The sequence below is a fragment of the Amphiura filiformis genome, chromosome 9 (genome assembly GCF_039555335.1).
Source record: "Amphiura filiformis chromosome 9, Afil_fr2py, whole genome shotgun sequence".
Lineage (NCBI taxonomy): Eukaryota > Metazoa > Echinodermata > Ophiuroidea > Amphilepidida > Amphiuridae > Amphiura > Amphiura filiformis.
In genome coordinates, this window is record NC_092636.1 from 62,927,980 (window position 1) to 62,948,352 (window position 20,373).

The window sequence follows — 20,373 nt, forward strand, 5'->3', positions numbered from 1 at the left end:
ATCAGATGTACGCCTGGCGGAACTTACCATCGTTCACACTGCCTCTACTCCTGGTAGCGCCTACTACTCCTAGCAACTTGCACCGACTAAGTTCCGCCAGGCATATGTCTAACAATGTGAACACAACTAAATGCTTAACCGCACATGCAGTCCACATTTTGGCAAATATGTAAGTGTGATTGGTCTCATGCATTTCATAATTTATGAACTCCTAAACACTATTTTGTTGTGTGCATTATGATGGGTACAACACACTTCACATGTGAACTTTTGGGTTCCCGTATAAAATGTTCCCGGTATAAAATGTTTCAATATTAATTGCAAGCAGGTTTTGGTCATATTGCAGAATCTTTTTTCTCCTCAATCTGCTGTAACACATCACAATGTGGAGAACCTATCACTACTGAGTGAGGGGGCATCAAGATACATGAAGGGGAAATTGACAGCATGTCATAATATTCAACTTTAATATTAGTGTCAATCTATCTCTAGATAGAAGAGTGATATATAATAGATTGGATGTCACCTTCAATTTCTCCTAGATAGCCATATTAATTGTGTGCTGTGCTCAGAGTTTTGTGAACAAAATTAAGAACTTTTTAAAGAAAAATTCCCTTTAAAAGGGAAAGCCAGCCTCAATGTAGAAGAGGTCTTGTAATTAGTTTTGGTCAATGTGAAAGGCATTTTTAGGATCACGCTTACATCTACATGACAGTCCACCAAACCATCAACGATGAGAACATGCACACTGAAACAGCAGAAAACATTAATTCCTAATCTCATGTCAACTCTTTTAATTCATTACATGTACTCCAAATTGTTCTGGTCTGTTTGTTTTGTTGTTGTTGTTGTTGTTGTTGTCGTTGGGTTTTTTGTCTTTTCAGCTTTTTACCCACGATATCTCAATTTCCAATTTTGTAATACCAGAACTTACGAACTCAATATCTTCGCTTAGGAATGTCCGATTTCACTGCTTTCGATATATACACTGCGGTTTGAGTTAACTTACATGTACATTTTATTTTAAAATAACTTAATTAATTCGCAATGTATAGTTTAAGCCTACTATATTATAATAGATAGTGGCCAGCACATTTATAAAGGACTGGTTACTCACTACAATCTTCACTCTTAAACTGTGTTTTTCTGAATGTGCTGATCATGTTGATTGCTAGTCGGAAACTCCTGCAAAGCTATGGACATGGCATCTTACATACTCCATTCTATAACAGTCTGCCTAGTGCCTTGTGTGTTTTCTCTTCAATCATTTTGTTGAATGTAATTTTATGAATCAAATAGTTATGTGTCATTTTATTTATAATAAAGAAGTTATTAAATTAATAAAGTAAGACAATTTATTTATCTATAAGTGCATGTCAAATGGGGTACATTGTTCAATACTATATGCATAAATTATGCCCATATTATAGCTAGGCCCTAAAAACTTTATTTTGCATCGGATTTTTCCCGTTGAAAAGACAAAACTGATGTTTATGATAGCAACCATTTCATCAATAACATTTTGAGTCATTTTTATCCATAAAACGACACAGGATATGATAGATAACTACTTTCACATCAATATGGTCCATATGATCACAGATTGTTGAGAATCTGTGATATGATCCGAGGATATGATGAAGATTTTGATTCTATAGATCTGTTATCAACATGATATCACGCTGTTCAGTGGTCAAGGAGTAAGGACCCCGGTCAAGGACACTGATATGACATCATATGTGATGTCAGATTTTCTTCTGCTGACCATATGATGCTATATATATTAACTATTATTGTTACATTTAGGCCTTTAAACTTTTAAAGTCATAATTAATTAGTTCAAACATAACTTTGGTAATACTCACTCGTTTTCATTCGTTGAAACGGCAAAACATACTTACTTTTCCTAACAAATCGAATTAAAATATTTTAAAAAAATTTAACCACAAAAAGTAAAAAAAAAAATCATTCCAATACCACTAAAATATAATCTCTTGAGTAAACTGACCCCAAACCTGAAACAGGTACCAGCCCCGAATGGGCTGGCGAAAACAGAGAATCTTGATATTAATGCCCTGCTGATTCACAATAGACCCAATATTGAAATTCAATCTAGCGGCATGACTAAGAGGTATTGTATTGCTGACTGACATTTACAAAATTCTCATTTTTCAGGATATTTCACAATTTATTTAATAAAAAGCAGTACCATTTCTTCTGGTATTGGCAAAACTAAATAGTGTAAAATATGTTATTGAAATATTGCATTTAACTTGATTGAATAAGATGTGCAAACTTGCAAAAGCAAAAATATTCATTAATATATATTATAACACATTTTCTGATCAGCTGGTCATAACAATTTCCAAAATGTTCTTAAGTTTTCTCTCATTACAAGAAGGACAAAATGATAATAAAAAAAAATCAAACTCAAATGATTGCAAATCTGGGCTTTGAAAGCATTCTACTACCAAACCTAAACTTGAATTTCTAGGCTAATAAATAAATACATTAATATATTAAAACAAAAAGAGCAAAAAACTAAAATTTGGTGCCATTTGAAAATCCCTACGATTCTTATTACATTTGGTGGTGTGAAATAACACAATGTAACACAAGAGAAAAAACAATAGGAAGCAACAAAAATTGAAAAAAAGAGAAAAAAAAAATGAGACTAGAGGAGAGAGAGAGGGGGAGAGAAACCAAAAATGATAAAAAATGTTTTAATGAGAACTGAGCTCTTTAACAAAATAAAAAACAATACCTTTTGTATCATTACTAATCACTTCACCTGTATGCAGTTTTTCTTAGATGTAAATTCTATTGATTTCATCAATTATATGACCCAGGGACAAGTAGTGGCAACTTAAATAGTACAAACTTGAAATGGGTTAGCAACCAATCCTACAGGTTCACATACAATTTTGTTTAACCGCAACAACAATTTTTCAACAACCTGCTAGAAACATTACAGAGACAAGATAATTGCAAACAATCTTTTTAATATAAAAGTGTGTAGTTATGTTTCAACTTGGTGAGCAAACCATGTCAGTATATCAGCAGGTGTTGTGGCACTAAGATGATTGGATTTCCATTGGATTTGCCGCAAGGCTTTATAATAGAGAAACAGTCAGCAAACAGATACTTGGAAATGATAGGTAATACTTATAAGGCCAAAAAAAAATATAAACATGTTTCACGTCCCCTCCCGCTTCCTTTTTTGAGGTTTCTTCAATTTTATTTTTATTTTTTGAAATTCAGTTATAACTTTTCAAACAATATGTCTAGGAAGTAGAGATGCTTTCTATAGCCTTGCTAATACACAAGAAACACTTTTATCAGGTTTTGTGACAGTTAGAGGGAGCCTAACTCACAGAACAACGAATAAAAAGAGGCCTCCTCCTTTTTCCAGGCATTATTGTATACGCTACAACAGCTTTAATTATGGGTATTTACACTGATTTTGCGATAAAAAATAAAAAATTAAAAGCCCCCTCTTCCTCCTATTTTTCAAAAACTTGGACGTGAAACATGTTTTTTATTTTACTTGGCCTAACTCAAGTACATAGTTCATATAGGGGTTATCTATATAGGAGATCAAATCCACATTGATGTGGTTTATTTGTAACTGAATTACACAGTTCATTTAGGGATAAAGAGGAGACCAAATCTGTATTAATGTGGTTCACTAATAATTCAAATACATATAGTTAATTTAGGGATTTAATCATGTTTCACCATTGTTCATCACCGATTAACAATGATGCGTCCGCGTTGCCATGCGTGGTTTACTTCGCGAGGGCAGGTTTAGCTTTAGTGTTGAGTCCCCCAATGTCTTGAATACTGTGACACCTGTGTACACACACAGAGGTATACCACTTTAATTCACATTAATGAGACTGATATTGAAGCAGATAACTGATACTGATGTGTGGTTTAAACCATCTGAAGTGCACTCTTTTACTATGATTGGACCTCAAAATCATTCAATATTAAGACTTAGTGAGTGACCTGCTAGTGCTTCTTTTAATACTTTTCTCTATATAATTGAAAAATGAGGGAGTTTTTCTTGCACCCCACAAATCACATTAATATGAAGTATCCAGGGCACAATTCAATCCATATTTTGTCAACCAACCAAAAACTTCAAGCCAAAATCGTCAAGGGCTATTCGGGTCCTTAGGTCTTTTATAATGTTAAAACATTTACAGGCCCCTGTCAATTTTCAAGGGCTTGTCTTATTTACAAAGAATTATTTTAACTATTAGGTTAATAGATCCCTTTCCATGACCATAATTATAGTTCCACCACCCGTTTTATTCATATTTTTTTGAATTCTATTGCAGAATATTAAGCATATATCCCTTACTTAGGTGATGTTACAGCTGGGTTTTAAGCTCAATTACAACAGATCAATGTGAAGTCAAATTTGCCTCTGGAACCAGTTTACCACTGTAAATTTCAACAGTTCACAAGTTTGTTTTCATTTTGGCATCTCTTATGAAATTCTCATATCTTGACTGTCTAGAGTATGCTTTGGACTGCTGTATAAGGAGGTTTAGAAGAGCATCAGCATGAACAAATAGCTAAATCATAATCATTGTTATTGTGAAAAGATTTCTATAATTATCCAAAGCCATTACTTGTTTTAGTAATATCTGTTTGTCTCAAATCTCAAGAAGTTCATCCATCCCAACTTAGATTTTGTTATCATCACATTTGAAAAGCATTGAGATCATTTATATAGCCATGTGTTTGTGTGCAAGGGTGTGATAGTGTTTGTAGGTGTGTAGGGGGTGTATTTGTGAAGACCTGCAAATGAGGACATACCTCTGAAAAATACAATTATAACCGAGGACATCCACAGTTTCCTTTTCCTACCAGGGTATTGCAAATAAGGTAAAAATGCACATTAAACCATTAACCATGACTCCTTTGCTGGGTCATGTCTTAGTTGGGTAGTATAGTAAGAGTTGAGTGGGTCTACAGATTGCAGCATACCTTCAGGTGTATATGACAAAGTTGTAGGTTCTCATTTAGAGCTAGGTCTTTACAAGTAGGTGTGTGTCAACTTTCCTATACACATCACATTCCAAGGTATGATGATACAGATACTACATGCTATCTACAGTAGATAGCAAGATACCTGAAAATTATTTGATGGCTTTTCCTGAGTCCAGATCATCCTAAAGCAATATACAATTACTATTTTATAAGATAAGTCTAGTCCTCACACCTAATGTGTAGATTTAATAAGGTAAGGTGAAGGAGACGATCCTGTATAAACAGTGAACGGAGTACCCATCTCTCTTTCATTGGCGATTGGGCCAGACTCCTCCATATAATGTTGCTGTGGGGGGATCGCTACACCTCCTCCACAGCGAGTCTGTTACCTTCCCAGCATTAAAGAATGCCGGTACCCATTTATACACCTGGGTGGAGAGGAGTCATTGAGATAAAGTACCTTACTGAAGGGCACAACGCGATGGCGTCGCCGGGGCTCGAACCCACAACCTTTCGATTATGAGTCGGAGCCCGTTCCGCTCTGCCACCGTGCTCCTAATATTAGATTTAATAAACACTTCATATATTACATTGGAGCATTGGGACAAGGAAACAGAGCATTGGACCCCGAAATAGGTAACAAATAAGTATTATTTATCTCTTTCTAATTGTATAGTGTGGAGTCAGAGAGCCTGTCAATTGATAATACCTGTACAAAATAAAAGATACTCAAAACAAATGTGGAACAAATTATAAATCAAAAGAATTAGCATAACTTTAATATCAACATAGAAAGCCTGTCTGTTGAACTTTAAAGAGAAATAACATCTAAAAATTTACTCATTGATAAAGCATGAATATTCTATAATTTTTCAAATAATTACATGCTATATTTCATATAGTAAATTGTAATTTAGTGTTTTAGGATGCATAAAGAATTTCTTATTGCTGGCTTCAATTCCTATGCATGTAGTATTACATGATATACTTACGGGTGGGCTCCAATGGTCCTGAGGTGAAAGAAGAGTTGTGATTGGTGGGTTTGAAGAAGAGACTCAAACAACACACACAGTGTCACAATGCCCTAAAGTAAAAGGAGAAAACACAAATATTTTTGTGATCCATATTTGTTTTAAAACAAATTAATTATGTAATTTTGTTATTATGGCAGGTACCGATTTTACAGCATGGGTGTTTTATACAGTCAATGTGCAGTTATATCAATAACAGAAATCATATCAATGTAGCAATCTTTATTTACTACTGAAGGATGAATATATAAAATTCTCATTTGGTATATGTTTTCCTTGTGAAAGAAGAAGAAAACAGCCATGCTAACAAAACATGTGAAGCTCCATTTATTTATGTGTTACTGTTAGTGTCCATGGGGATGGACAAAATCTTCCAACATGGAATAAAATGTCTACTTTTGGTTGCATCATTTTCAGGACATGTTAGCTAATACCTACACTGCTTACAAAAGTGCACAGATCAAGATTGGTAAGATTCACCAATAGTGCCTTTAGTACTGTCAACCACCGATTTCTATTAGAGAGAAGAAGAAGATGTTGTAAAGAGGCCCAATAGGCTTTATCTCTTGGATCTATAATTAAGTTGACATAGATACCTGCGAATGTGAAGATATAGTATGAAGCCTGAAGAAATGCTGGGTGTACAATTCACGGAATATATGGTACAGCTTTACTGGGTCCTGATACACATAACATAATGGAGCAACTGAAAAATAAAAAACATAAAATTTAGAACTTGATTTTGTAATTTATAAAAACATACAGTTTGAGATTACTTTTAATTAATCAATAGGCTTCATAAGTTTGAAAAAAAAACCCCAACCAACAGCAACCAATAAAACAACAATAAATGTGAGCTTTATTAAAAGTTTTCATTGGACCAAACTTTTATATTACACAGTTAAATTAGGCAAGCTCAGGGGTTAATTGATTGTAACCAGAAGGGCCAGAAGAGCTGAATGTCCCTCTGAAATATATTTTTTACGATTTTTTTTCTCAAAAAAAAATAAATAAATAAATGTTACTTAGTAAATCATCCCTTTTTGGGTCCATTTCTCTTCAATTGGGACACATTGCTCCAAATAAGGCCTTTGCCCTCTCAGAACAATCATTCTGGTTAGTGGTTACATGCCTGGGAAAATTTAAAAGTGTTTCCAATTTAAAAATAATTTGCTTGATCACATCAAGTTTATGAGATAAACGTGTTTGTGATATTATTGTGTTCAAAATTTAATTCACCTCTCTACTTTAAAATATTTACTTTTTCCATTGAAATCCAGCAATATTGCACCCCTTTAAACTACACAAACCAAAATAACAGTATTGTGATTTTTGGACTTTGTATTTTATGATAACACTCTACATAATAATGTTATCAATATGCAATTTTGTATGCTAAATTTATTTTGTAAAATTATAAACTGTTTGTCATGTTTGTATGCATGAAATTAATAAAAATGTTGCAAATTTTAAATTTCACAGATGTTGCCAATGCAATAATTCATTTTGAAAAGGCCATTTTGGATGTGATAGATTTGTGAAAATGTGATGCAGCAAAAGAGTGTAATGACACAGTAATATTCTGTTTAATACAATATACTGGAATTTTTGTGGAATATTAATTTTCATGTTCTACAAGTGGAATAGTTCAACATCAGCAATGCAAATAATTACACACACACACGTAAGGTCATCCAAGGTTTAGGGGAAGTTTTATTCTTCCTGGAGTTCATGCAATACACACCATTTACATGCAAAATGGTCGTCAAATGAATCAATGCACTACAAACAGCAGGGTCTTCTGGTAAGTTTTTGCTTTTAATATTATCTATTTTGCCATGTTCCAAGCATGGATATACGGTACTATAAGGAAGCCATTCAAATCAGAATTTGAAAATCAGTGACTAGCACTCTAGCACCTATACCAAAAACATAAAAAGTCTTTTTTTATCAGTTTACACATAGCAGCAATTCTCCAGAAAAAAGGAATGGGATCCCAACCAACTAATGGCTTGGATTGGATTGACCAGTCCAATACAGTATACTGGAATTCTCTTTTCCTCTTCCTGTTTTACCCTTTCTTCTATTTGGTCTTTCCCTCTCTATGATCTCTCGTTTTTCTCCTCCTCTTTCTTTTATCCTGTGGGCCCCGACCCTCCGAGTCCCCTTTACTTTAGGCACCATGTCACTGTGGTAGTTCATACGTGCCTAGCAGCATGTAGTAATGTAATGCAGTGTGCTTATGTAGGATAGGAATTCATTTCCCCCACTCAGGCGTGAACCTTCTCCTTCCATCAATACCACACAAGATTTTAAAGAGAAACACAAGTATCCACAGCATAAGTGACAGTCAAGTATCACAGAAATTTAATGCATAACACTGTGTAGATTGCATTACACCAGCCATGTCTGTATATGAAGAGTTTTGTTTCAAAACCCCTTACATCCACTTGCCCATTTTTGAGATCACATCAAAAAATCATCAAAAAAATCACTGATATATGGGGGTTTGCAACAAAAGCAGTTTTTTGAGGGATGCTTGGGTAGGATGAGCATCCTGCCAAAAACTGTTTTTGTTGAAGCAAGTGGATGTAAGGGGTTTTGAAACAAAGCTCTTCATATAAGGTCAATTTAACATTTCAGAATTTCTCTATCTGCAGAGCAAAGTTAAAAGCAGAAGTTACTGGGTTATTCCAAAAGTTTGAGCTTTCTCATCAAGTTCTTGAAGACCGATGTCATGGCATCAGAGGTAAGTTGATTATCACTCTTTCATTTGAAGCATATTACTATTAGCCATGTATAACATTCATATGAAGGTGGACATATTTATTCATTTATGTTGATATTTTAAGGTGCTGCTGCAAATAATACCAGCATACATTGGGACTATACCAGTTTTCACCCTGATGTGGCAGTGACGTCAAAGCATTGAGGCAGCTTTTTTGCATGCGCATCTATGCAGCGTCTTTAAGTGTGTGAGTGTGTACGCCAGCACTTTGAGCAAAAACTAGCGATTTGTAGCTGCACCCAATGGAATGCGCACTGATGTCACTGCCACATGAGGGTGGAAAATGGTAGAGTAACTGCAACAGGTTAAGGAATATACAACCAAATTCAAAGGAAATCAAAATCCAGTAACACAGAAGAGATTATATCCTTCATTCATAGATTCTTGTTCATTGATTGGTTAAAAGTGTGTCACATGATCAAAAATAAACACACTATTCTGTGAGGAAGTGCAAAAAAGTACTATTTACGTCCGTAAATAGTACCTTCAAGCCGTAAATAGTACTTCTGGATATTTACTATTTACGGATAGCAGCACACCCACGTCGCAGTCCATAAAGCATAACAATAACATTGAACGTCGACATTGACTATGAGAGTATTTTGTCACTGCCAAGAAACGACAACACAAAAATGGCGAAATATAAATCAAGCTGGAGTGGGCTGCTACTGCTGAAGAAGATTCACGATTTCAGCTGTTTAATTTGAATTGTTACCAGATCTAGCGCAGGAATATGTTTTAGACCAACACAGTCAGATTCAGAGCAATACTGACATGGTAAGCTTAAAAACAAACACTGACAGTGTGAGACTAGTCTTGGACCGCCGGCCGCCTAGCTGGCCTAGTGCCGTGCGTACGGAGGCCTATCCCAATGCATGATGGCCTTCGATTTTAGGCCTACATGTAAATCTTTTTACATGTACATCTTTTCACTAATCTATGTACAAATAATCTATGAATGACATGAATGAAGGCAAAGTGGAATGAAGATACAACTTGAACAAATATACACTGACAATGAGTAAGCTTAAAAAACGATGAACACATGGACCGCCTAAACCGGCCTACTGCCGGTGCATAGGTCCTCGCAACATGGTGGAGTTTTCATGTAATCTTTTAACCAATCAATGAACAAAAAATCTATGAATGAAGGATATAAAACAAATATATACTGCCTTCATTCGAGGTTCTGGTTAAAACTATGGTCCCTCGCTGAGATCAATAGTATTATTTTCCTTGAGGCTGCCCCTCAGGAAAATAGTACTATTGATCTCACCTCGGGCCCATAGTTTTAACCAGAACCTCTCATGGCAGTATATATTTGTATACTAACTACACATTTTCTTAATTTCTTTAAAATGTAGTGTGTACAAGGAGAAATCTTGCTCATTGAACATTACAATTTGCTCTGTTTATATTGTAAGTTTGTATGATTTGGTTTCTCAAACTGAATAACTGAAAAGGTTTAAAAGTTTAACATTTAAAATGTATCTTATACTTAAACAGGATTCAAAAACATTAGCAGTTGGCGATTTTATTCGTGTCAAATCAACTGTAACCAAACCTGCACATAACTGGGGTTCGGTAACACACAAGAGTGTAGGAAAAATGTCACGTAAGTCATTCACATGATGGGAGAGGGAACTACAATAAAAATAAACAGGAATGTGATGTTCTACTGGATAGTTTTTCATTTTTGAGAAATGCTTAGACTTTTGCAATTAGGATGGCAGTTAAGGTGCAAATGCCACATAGATGCCAAACTGTCAGTACATGTGAGGGGGATCAGGTCCTGACCAAGGGGGCTTATACCCCCTACCCTCTGGTTTATTCCATTCTGTCTTTTGAGAAAAAATACCAAAAATTGGTAAATACTTGAAATTTATTTATATAATTGTAGCAAATTGTAGAAATGGATGACTCTTTTTATTTATAAACAAAATATAAATTGCAAAGAATGAAGTTAAGACACTTTTGTCTAGTCAGGAAGTGAAATCTATTGTCTATAAGACATGCTGTTTTATGCATTTTGCATTAGGTGACGAAAAAATCCTGACTGACCTAGATAATGTGTTTTGGGGCTTTGCAAATTTTTACAGATTTTTGATGATTTTTAGTTTACTTTTAACATTTAAACCCAACAAAAAATGCTCAACCAACCAATACTTGAAAGGTCTGTCCTCTTGTAGAACAGGTGGGTATTTTTTGTTCGCCTTCACAATCAAAACTTCTTTCTTCATAGAAATTTCTGGGACATCATGTTTTGTGGACTTTCCAGAACAAGAGGAATGGCATGGTGTATTTAATGAGCTTGAAAAGGTATGTACCTTTACAGTAATCTGATAGTAAGGATGAGCAACAGTGGTGTAAATGGCAAGGGGCAAGGGGAGAAATAAAATTGTCCCGGTTTAACTACTGAAACAAACTTGACCAAAATTTGCCATTTCATCTTCCTTCAGCCATGTTTTAGTAATACAATTTAAATTTAAATTATTGTCTCTGAAAAGGTCTTATTGTTTTACAGCAAAAATGTATAACAATGTTAGTAAAATATTTTATACCCATTATTTACACTTTATATAACCCGGCATTTAAACATTTTCTGTACAACCTTTTGTGTTTGCTGGGCATCACATAAGTTTCCTGGGCATGACAAGTAGGACACCCTGGACCGAACCTTTTTCCCAGACTTAACTGAACTGGATTAGGTCTGGGGCCGAGAATTGTATTTTGCTTAATTTGTGATCCCCCCTGGTTTGGGGAGTCTCCTCAGAAACTAATTTTGAAAAACTCAGAGAAGTGTGACAGAAAGGAAAATATTCATTGCTAGGCATGATGAATTGACTTGTTGCCAAGAATCATGAAAAGCTTCCTTAATTATTGTTAAATCAACAGGCTTGCTGTATTGACAGGCTTAGAAATAAAAGATATTCAACTGTTAACATCACACAGTGTTATCACCCCTATATCTTCATATCAGGTTATTATTACAAACATGAAATATTATGAATGCAACTTGGTAAAGTTGTAAAATCAACGTTTTAAGATGTGAAATTGTTATGTATTGTATTGAAAATTTGCACACAAAAGTCCAGTTTTCTCAATAACCCAAATGTGGGGTAGGTCGCTTTTATATTGAGCCCCTCAATTAATTAATGAATTAATTCATTATTAGCCTCCTGTGATCTTAATATAAAGTTTTGATACAGATGTCAAAATGTGATAATGCAACAGCAAACTTGCATTTGGGCTGGATGAAAATAGTCCTAGCTGGCCCAGGCAGGTGAAATATTTGCCTAATTTAAAAAAAAATTTCAATATAATTCTATTGCTTTTTTGGCTGATGCTATTGGACTGCCAGATGTTCAATAAAGTTTTACAAAACCTTTGAAGATATTTTAAAAAGTTATGCATGTTTGAAATTTGATGCAGAAACTTATTGCTGTGTCCCTATTTTATATTATCAAGGTAACAATGTGTGATGTCTGTGATGCTAATGCTGCCCTAGATCACTGCCTTGATTGCAACAACAACCTCTGTAGCAAGTGTCTTGAGTCACACAAAACATTCAAGTTCATGAAGGATCACAAAATTGCCACCATTGAAGACGTCAAATCTGGTGAAGTCACACGTGCAGGTAGGTTTTGTGATATACATAATGAACCTGTGAAATACTACTGTCAGACGGAACAGAAGCAAGTGTGCCCAGACTGTGTCAGCCTTAAGACATGCTCCATGGAACATGAACGTATCAGTATGAAAGATGCTGCTAAGAAACAAGCCGAGAAAATTGAAGAATTGATTGAAAAGTGCAAGATTGCTAACACCCAAATTAAAGATGCTATCAAAGATACCAAATCAGTCAAACAGGACCTGGACAAAGCGAAGGAAGAAGCAATGACTACACTACAGAAGGTAAAGAAAGATTGCTATGCACAGGTAGATGTGTTGATCAAGACCCAAGAGAAGAATATTTCAGATCTGGTGGACAACAGAAGCAAAAAGATACAAGATACATTGGATAAATTGGAGAAAAATTCAACTGAAATACAACAGGCATGTGAGAAGGGATCTGAGCTTAGTCAACCTGGCAAAGAGTTTGAGATAACTCACAACTATGCCTCTATTTCAAAGAATCTTGAAGAGTTATCTGAGAAGAAATCAAAAGTAACTGCTGCTGAGAACTCATTGGGTTATCTCAAGTTCAAAGCCAGCATACCGGCCATTTCCTCAGTCGGGCAGCTGAACACATAAGATTACAGTGGACAGATTAATTATAAACAACCTATGTATGTTGGATGACTGTAAATAATCAAAACTAAGATCAAGACAAATACTATGCTAATGGTAAAAGGTACTATTTTTTTGGATCTAAATATTAATAAAAACATTTGACAAGATGTAGCACAGATAAATCATGGTGTTGACTAAAGAAATTGTATTATTATTATTATTATTATTATTATTAAAGTTTTAAATTCAAATACTTGATTGATAAATCTAAAAATTCAAGGAATCCCATATCCTGAACTCTTATTGAATATATAAACTGTAAATAAATACAATTCAATATATCTGTTACATATAAAATATTGTTTGATAGTGTCCAGGGGTGTAGCAGGGGGCTCCCCCCCCCCCCATCACCAAAGACCAAAAAGGTCCACTTTGCAAGCGAGGAAAACAGGTGGTTTTTATGCTTTTTCGGTTAAAAAAGTCAACATTTGGCTATTTGCGGGCGTAGCATGCAAAAGAAATAGGTTGTTTATGCTTTCCTAGTCAAAAGAGTCCAATATTTTGGGAAAGGTTTACTTTTGGGAATAAATGTCCACTTTTTCAAAATCAGTGCCCCCCCCCAATAAATCCTGGTATGCCCCTGACAGTGTCAGCTATAACATTGTAGATATGCCAGTAGTAGATTACCTGCATTTGTACACCGTAATGTATCACCTGCAAGTCAATTTTGCTGTACTTCGCTGGTCCTTCGACTGAAGTAACTACAGTAGCCGCATCCATGGTGTACCCATGTGTTAGCAGTGAAGTAGTAGTCAAGGTACGTACCCTCATGCTGAATTACTCCATTGCCCAAAGGTCACTTACCAGGTAATATATACTACATGTATGATCAGCTTATAATAGGTGAGAATTATCCAGTTACTTGGCAATAATGAAGCTGAGATGAGGATGAAAAATGAGGAGAATAAAAAACATTGAAAACATAAGAAAATGGACATATTTTTTATAAGGCTTCATAACTTTGAAACCAATTATTCAAGAGACCTTGGGATTCAACATCAGTAAATGTAGGTACTGAGCAGGTTAGTAATGGTAGTAACTCAATTTTCAAAATTTCAAACTTTGGCCTGAGTGGATCAGATTAGGTCACATATTTTAAATTGTTTACTTACACGTTTTCACAGCTTAAATGACATCATGTGTCCTGTGTCGCAAAATTGTCCGCATAATCCTATATAATGCTCTGCATAGAACATGCATGCTTACATGCATTCCACATGCAATCAGGGCACATTATTTCATTATATAGAATGTTCATGTGATGCAATTTGACTAAACACCACTACATACTTTCTTTAACTTCTCAGAGTTTCCTCAAACAGGGGGTGACTTTCTTTTTCCGCCATGTTTATGTTTATACTACCAAGAAAAACCAATGTGCATTTTCACTGTGACCTATTTGGCAAATAGGAAACTGTGACAACATGTGCAATGATAATCTTGTTATTTTGAAGGGATACTAAATTTGCCTTGTTGTATTTAGCTTTTCCTTCACATGCAGACAAAAAGCAAGAACCAAAGTAACCTTGGAGATGCACTACTATGTTCTCTATTAGCAACATGGGGAGATTGGACTTTCTCACATCCTGTTGGGTCAAACAGTGATAAATTATATAATTGATCAACTGAGTCACAATATTCATAGATGAATGTCCAGTTTAATGACAAAACATGTTAACTGTAAACTGCGTTACATACAAATGTCATACTGATTTGCCTAATGACGCATATGGGTTCCCTTGACACAACTGGAATTTTAGGCACAAACTAAACATGCCCTCCCAAACAACAAAAGAAATCTTACCAGCAAGTTGGGATTTTCAGAGCTCTCCCGGGGAGCCATCTCTCTGTACGTGAACTTAACCCTAAGGTACAGAAGCCCATGTGCGCCATTAGGCGAATCTTTACGGTTTTTTGATAACGTTTTACACATTGCTCTGTATTAGATGGTTCAACAGTATTTATTACAAATATATACAAAATATCATAACAAACAATGCATCGAAAATTGATTATTATTATTGTACATTAAAATTGATTATTATTATTGTACATTAAAATTGATTATTATTATTGTACATTATAATAATTATAATAATAAAAGGCCTGTGTGAATCAAATTTTGACAGATTCATACAGGATCACATTTTTGGCTAGAAGGAAATTTGTTGATTTTATTTCCATCCAATAAGTTCCACCACATCAAGTAACAAAGACATACAACTATATATTTTTAGAAAAGGTTAAAAAGGGAAATACAGTTTCAAACTCAAGGGTTCCAACTACTTTTGACATTATAGAGTTTTGGCTAGACATTAATAATATCTAGAACGTAATGTTTATTAATTGGAAGTGGGTATGCCCTAAATATTTTCTATCAATATTTACAGGCATATAATAAGGATGTTCAGTATTGTTGGTCTTGTCATGTTTAATTACCCCATATCATCAGCCTACTACGCCATTTTTTGTAAGTTTGAGAACAAAGTACAAAATATGGTTCAAACATGCATTTAAACACATTTGTTCACCAATCTTTGTATAAAAACAAATTATAGTGAAACAAATAAAAGGGAATAGTCAAAATTAATTAGGGTGATTATGTAACTGATACATGCATGCTTGAACCATATTTTGTACTTTGTTCTCAACATTACAGGAAATGACTTTGGCAATTAGCGTAGTAGGCTGACAATATTTTTCAGCTATCATTATTTTATTTTAGGTGGGGCTCATTTGAGCCTATCTGGCTTCTCTATCTCATTTTCCCTTGGTACTTTCTTTATCCTCTGCTGAAACACTGTTTGTACTTAGTATTTGTTTTACTTTAGTTGCTACATGCAACATTTTGAATATGATTATTTTAATTGCCTTATTATATTGTTATTGGGAACATCATTAATATAACTAATTTTTATCATTCATATTGTTATGAGTTTGACAGTGTGCCGGTTTCGTCACTTTGGAAGTTAACTTCATATTACACATGAATTCTCTTTAATTATTAGAACAGGGATCAGCAATGCAGTGCTGCAGTGGTGACAAACCCTATAAAATTATGTTGCCCTCCTTCAATTACTTATCATGCTGAATACTGGGGCTGAATAAATACACTCCACCATTAAAGAATAGATATGCTGCCCTCTATGTCTCTCTTATGTAGTGTCTCTTATTCTTTATTTCAAGAGAAGTCATGTGTAACATGAATGTTAACAAAAAGACAATCCGTATTCGGCACTCTGTCAAACTTATAATGATATGTGCTATCAAATATTTGTAATCTTTGTCTTGAAATATATGGTAAATAAAAAACATCCTGAACCTTGAACATCTTTAAGTGTAACTTGTTATGACAGTTGGTTCCCATGGTTGCAATAGGATTTGAACTCTTCATATGAGACCAAATTGTAACTGAAGGTTTGACTTGCTTTTGTGAAAGACAACACATTTTTGAGAAATCACAAAGAAAACTGATTTCACTAAATCCGTTAAAAATACATTTCTTGCATTATTTTCTTTCCAAAATATGTACCTTCATATCGAGGATTGAGAGCCAGAAAGCCTTAACTCACTTCCACCTGCTCCCACAAAACGAGCATAAAGTCGCCACAGCACTATTATAGTTCATTAATCATGACAAAATTCAATAGAGAACAAAACACATTGTGGAGGAAATATTGATTTTTGAAGACCAAGGCAAGGAGCCAACTTTATGCTCATTTTGTGAGAGCTGGTAATATTGAGTTACAGCTTTCTGCTTCTGAACCCTTGATATACCTGTCTTTGTTACATAATGATAAAAATAAGGTGACAAAAACCTGACAAAGTAGTGATCCTGTATGCACTCTTAAAATGAAACTGTAATTGATGTATTTTTTGACCCATCATGTTCATTCATTATAGATCTTTGAGAATGAGAAAAAGGGCATCTGTAGCATCCTAACTGATAAAATGCATTGCTGTAATGTCCTTGAATTACAAAAAACAGATCATCACTTCCAAGAAAACGACACTATCATTCTCCAAGGATCATTCTATTAATTCATAATTATTATTTTGGTAAATTTCACAGACTCACCCCTTTTGGACTCACCCTGTATAGTTGTACTACTCTATAATTACACAAAGCTACAAACTACAAATATTCCCCAAATTTACAAATTCAAACCATATCTATAATTGTGTTGTCAAATTATGTCAATAATTGTGTTATTTATTTGTTTGTATTTTGTTTTCTATCCACTACATATCAAAACACAAAACTTTCCTAAACATTTACATAAATTAAATCCCTAAGTAACTGAGTATTTCATATGGCAACTTATATTAAATTCTAAACAATAAAATCATTATATCTCCGCCTCCATAAAATCGCAGCAGGCTTTCTGCACCAGTTTTCCCTGTATGAAAACTAATTATGTTGCAATGAAAGCCACGCATGTGTGCTCTCTTCCCTGAGGAAGCTCAATTATGTACAAGCCTTTAGCAAATGTGTTACAAAGGTGATATCTGCAATGAAAATTAAGCTGTGACAAGGATGAGCACAAACAGATGATTGGCCATCACCTGTACAGCTTTGACTACACATCAAGGTCAATGCAGGGCTGATTGATTGATGGAAGGTGATGGCTACAGGTGATCAGCCAAACATAGGACAGGTGAAACTTGACACTTTAGCAAACATTCTGCTTGCCCTAATATCAAAAGCAAGTTTGCCAGTTGCTGCCCAAAAAGTGGCAACTTTTATACTCCTGTCAAAAATGATTTTTTTTAAAAATTATGTAATTTGTCAGGTGTATCACATAGTGACAGATATGAAAATCATGTGTATGACGTAGTGATGGATGTCGATTACAAATTTATCATGAATATCGTAAAAACATTGAGGATGTGAATTGTATTCATCATAGAGTATCTATAAAAAGTAGTCCTTTAGTTATTTCCAAAATATTTTGACATCACTATGGATCTACCCGATTGTTCATATCCATCAGTATGTGAAACACCTGAACAAATTGTTGTATACAATTAACATCCTTACATTTTACTTCATAGTGATAAGTAATCCTGTCTACCATCCTGATAGTATTCTATATGCATATAAGCTGACTATCAGGTCACTGCTTCATACTTTTACCTTTGTGGTTAAAAAAAGATGCAATTTGTAGTGTGCTCCAGGAGTGTGCTATGCCAGACCCATAAGGCCTCAAACTTCACAAGGCCTCACTGACATTGTAGCTATTAAATAGATCATTTAACAAGTCAGATACTTGCAGCTAAGAAGTGCACACCCTAGACAAACTACGGTAAACCATCACAGCCAGCCCATCTTCTTGTAAGGTAGTCCAGTCAATCAAAGTAACAGGTGACAGTTCTTTATAGTCATTGATTTGTCATGCCTGATGGTGTGATGTTAGACTGATCAGGATTTCCAGCGCGCCATGTAAAGCCATGTTGTACATGTACCTCATGCTCATCAGGTCATACATTTAATAGTGTGATGACAGTGCACTGATATTAACTCTAAATAGTTACGAAATACCCCAGGGAAATACCTGTAGTTGGCCATTGGTGCAAGGTTACCTGCAGATCCCAATCAACCTATACTCAACATATTATTACCACATAACATACATATCATGTCAATCATTACTTCATATACAAGGTGCCTGGTGCAATTCGTACTCTTCCTGCTATTAGGCTATCAGTGGTACAATCTGAGATCAGGAATGGAGGTCTCTAGTTCAATTCTTACTGGGAGGTTTAGTCCTGCTATCAGGCCACATAAAGATCTGTAGTAATGGCATGATCTTGATGGTACTCAGATCAGACATAAAGGTCTCTTAATTCAGTTCTTGCTGCATGGGAGGTTTAGTCCTGCTATTAGGCCACATAAAGATCTGTAGTAATGGCATGATCTTGATGGTACTGAGATCAGGCATGGAGGTCTCTAGTTCAATTCTTACTGGGAGGCTTAGTCCTGCTATCAGGCCACATAAAGATCTGTAGTAATGGCATGATCTTGATGGTAGTTAAGTCAGACAAGACTGCGTCAGCTGTAGCATAAGATGCTGTTGCCATCAGATTCACTCGTCGGAATGCAAAGATACCTGCTGCTGCAACTGTATACAATAGAAGAAACAAACTGCATGATTAGTTATTGTCACTTTCAAGGATTCCAATCAGTATAATCTTCTAATTTATAAGCTGTAACCCCTAACCTTAAAATGTAACCCTAATCCTAGCCCTAAAACTGTGGTTCTTACGACCACAACTTTTGGTGACTAAACCTACCACAAAACAGGGCACCATGACTGCTATGAAAATGGAGGTTGAGTAACTTGAGTGTCCCTGTATTGAGATGACAATATATGCATCCAAAAGAAAGTTGCTATTGTTTTCATGCTTAGGTGCCAAATATCAGATGAAAAGAAGACAAATTTGATGTCATTTAATATATCATCAGCCTGCTACGCTAATTGCCCGAGCGATTTTTTTAAATATGGTTCAAGCATGCATTTAAACATACTATTCACCAATCTTTGAACAAAAACAAATGATAATGATACAAATGAAAGGGAATAATCAGAAATAATAAGGAAATAATAAGGGTGATTATGTAACTGATGTATGAACCACATTTTGTTCTTTGTTCTCAAAATTACAAAAAATGACTTAGGCAATTAGTGTAGCAGGCTGACGATATGTTAGCTGTTATAAAGCAGTTGGCAACAGAAAGTAGTACAAGCCAGAAACAGAGCCATCCCTGTAAAGTAGTCCAATTGTGCTCATTTTGTGGCAACCCACCTGCTAAAAGTTCCAATGATCCATAGGCTAAGATGCGATCCCAGAGCAGCAGAAGTTGATCGCTAGCTAGGTAACCAGAGAATGCCCTCATCAACCACTTGAATGCTATCTTTAACCTGCAAACAAAACAAATGCAAATACTAGCAATAAAGACATCACAAGAGTGAACTGATATTCTTGAGAATTCAGCATCCCAGGAACTTGCAAGTAACAAACATGAATCTGATTTTTTTCTATCTTACCAATATTAAATTTAACATGTGTCACAACTTGAGCAAAATGGGTAAGATAACATGTACACTTTTCTAGTGCCTCTTAATGGTCTCTCTGTCAAGTACCAAAAAAATTGGTGAAAGTTTCTGAATTCATATACTGGTTGATAAATCAACAGAATACATTTCAACCGTTTTCTTTCAAGAAATATCAACATAATATGAAAAAAAAACCCAT

At 34.9% G+C, this 20,373-nt stretch overlaps 2 protein-coding genes across 2 annotated transcripts in view; one reads left to right on the top strand and one right to left on the bottom strand.

Moving 5' to 3' along the window:
- The first annotated feature begins 8,673 nt into the window (after positions 1 to 8,673).
- Positions 8,674 to 13,314, top strand: LOC140160382 (transcription intermediary factor 1-alpha-like). The gene is made up of 4 exons (XM_072183621.1): positions 8,674 to 8,784; positions 10,330 to 10,438; positions 11,066 to 11,142; positions 12,292 to 13,314. Exons 1-4 carry the CDS (start codon positions 8,773 to 8,775, stop codon positions 13,075 to 13,077), a joined length of 984 nt encoding a protein of 327 aa, XP_072039722.1. The 5' UTR covers positions 8,674 to 8,772; the 3' UTR covers positions 13,078 to 13,314.
- Positions 13,315 to 18,846: 5,532 nt separating this feature from the next.
- LOC140160216 (TBC1 domain family member 19-like) overlaps positions 18,847 to 20,373 on the bottom strand; it is a 527,882-nt gene continuing 526,355 nt past the window's right edge. The window contains exons 13-14 of the mRNA XM_072183493.1: positions 19,924 to 20,039; positions 18,847 to 19,238 (exon numbers count right to left, since the gene is read on the bottom strand). Coding sequence (XP_072039594.1) covers positions 19,072 to 19,238; positions 19,924 to 20,039 — 283 coding nt within the window. The 3' untranslated portion in view covers positions 18,847 to 19,071. The remainder of the gene's footprint in view (positions 19,239 to 19,923; positions 20,040 to 20,373) is intronic.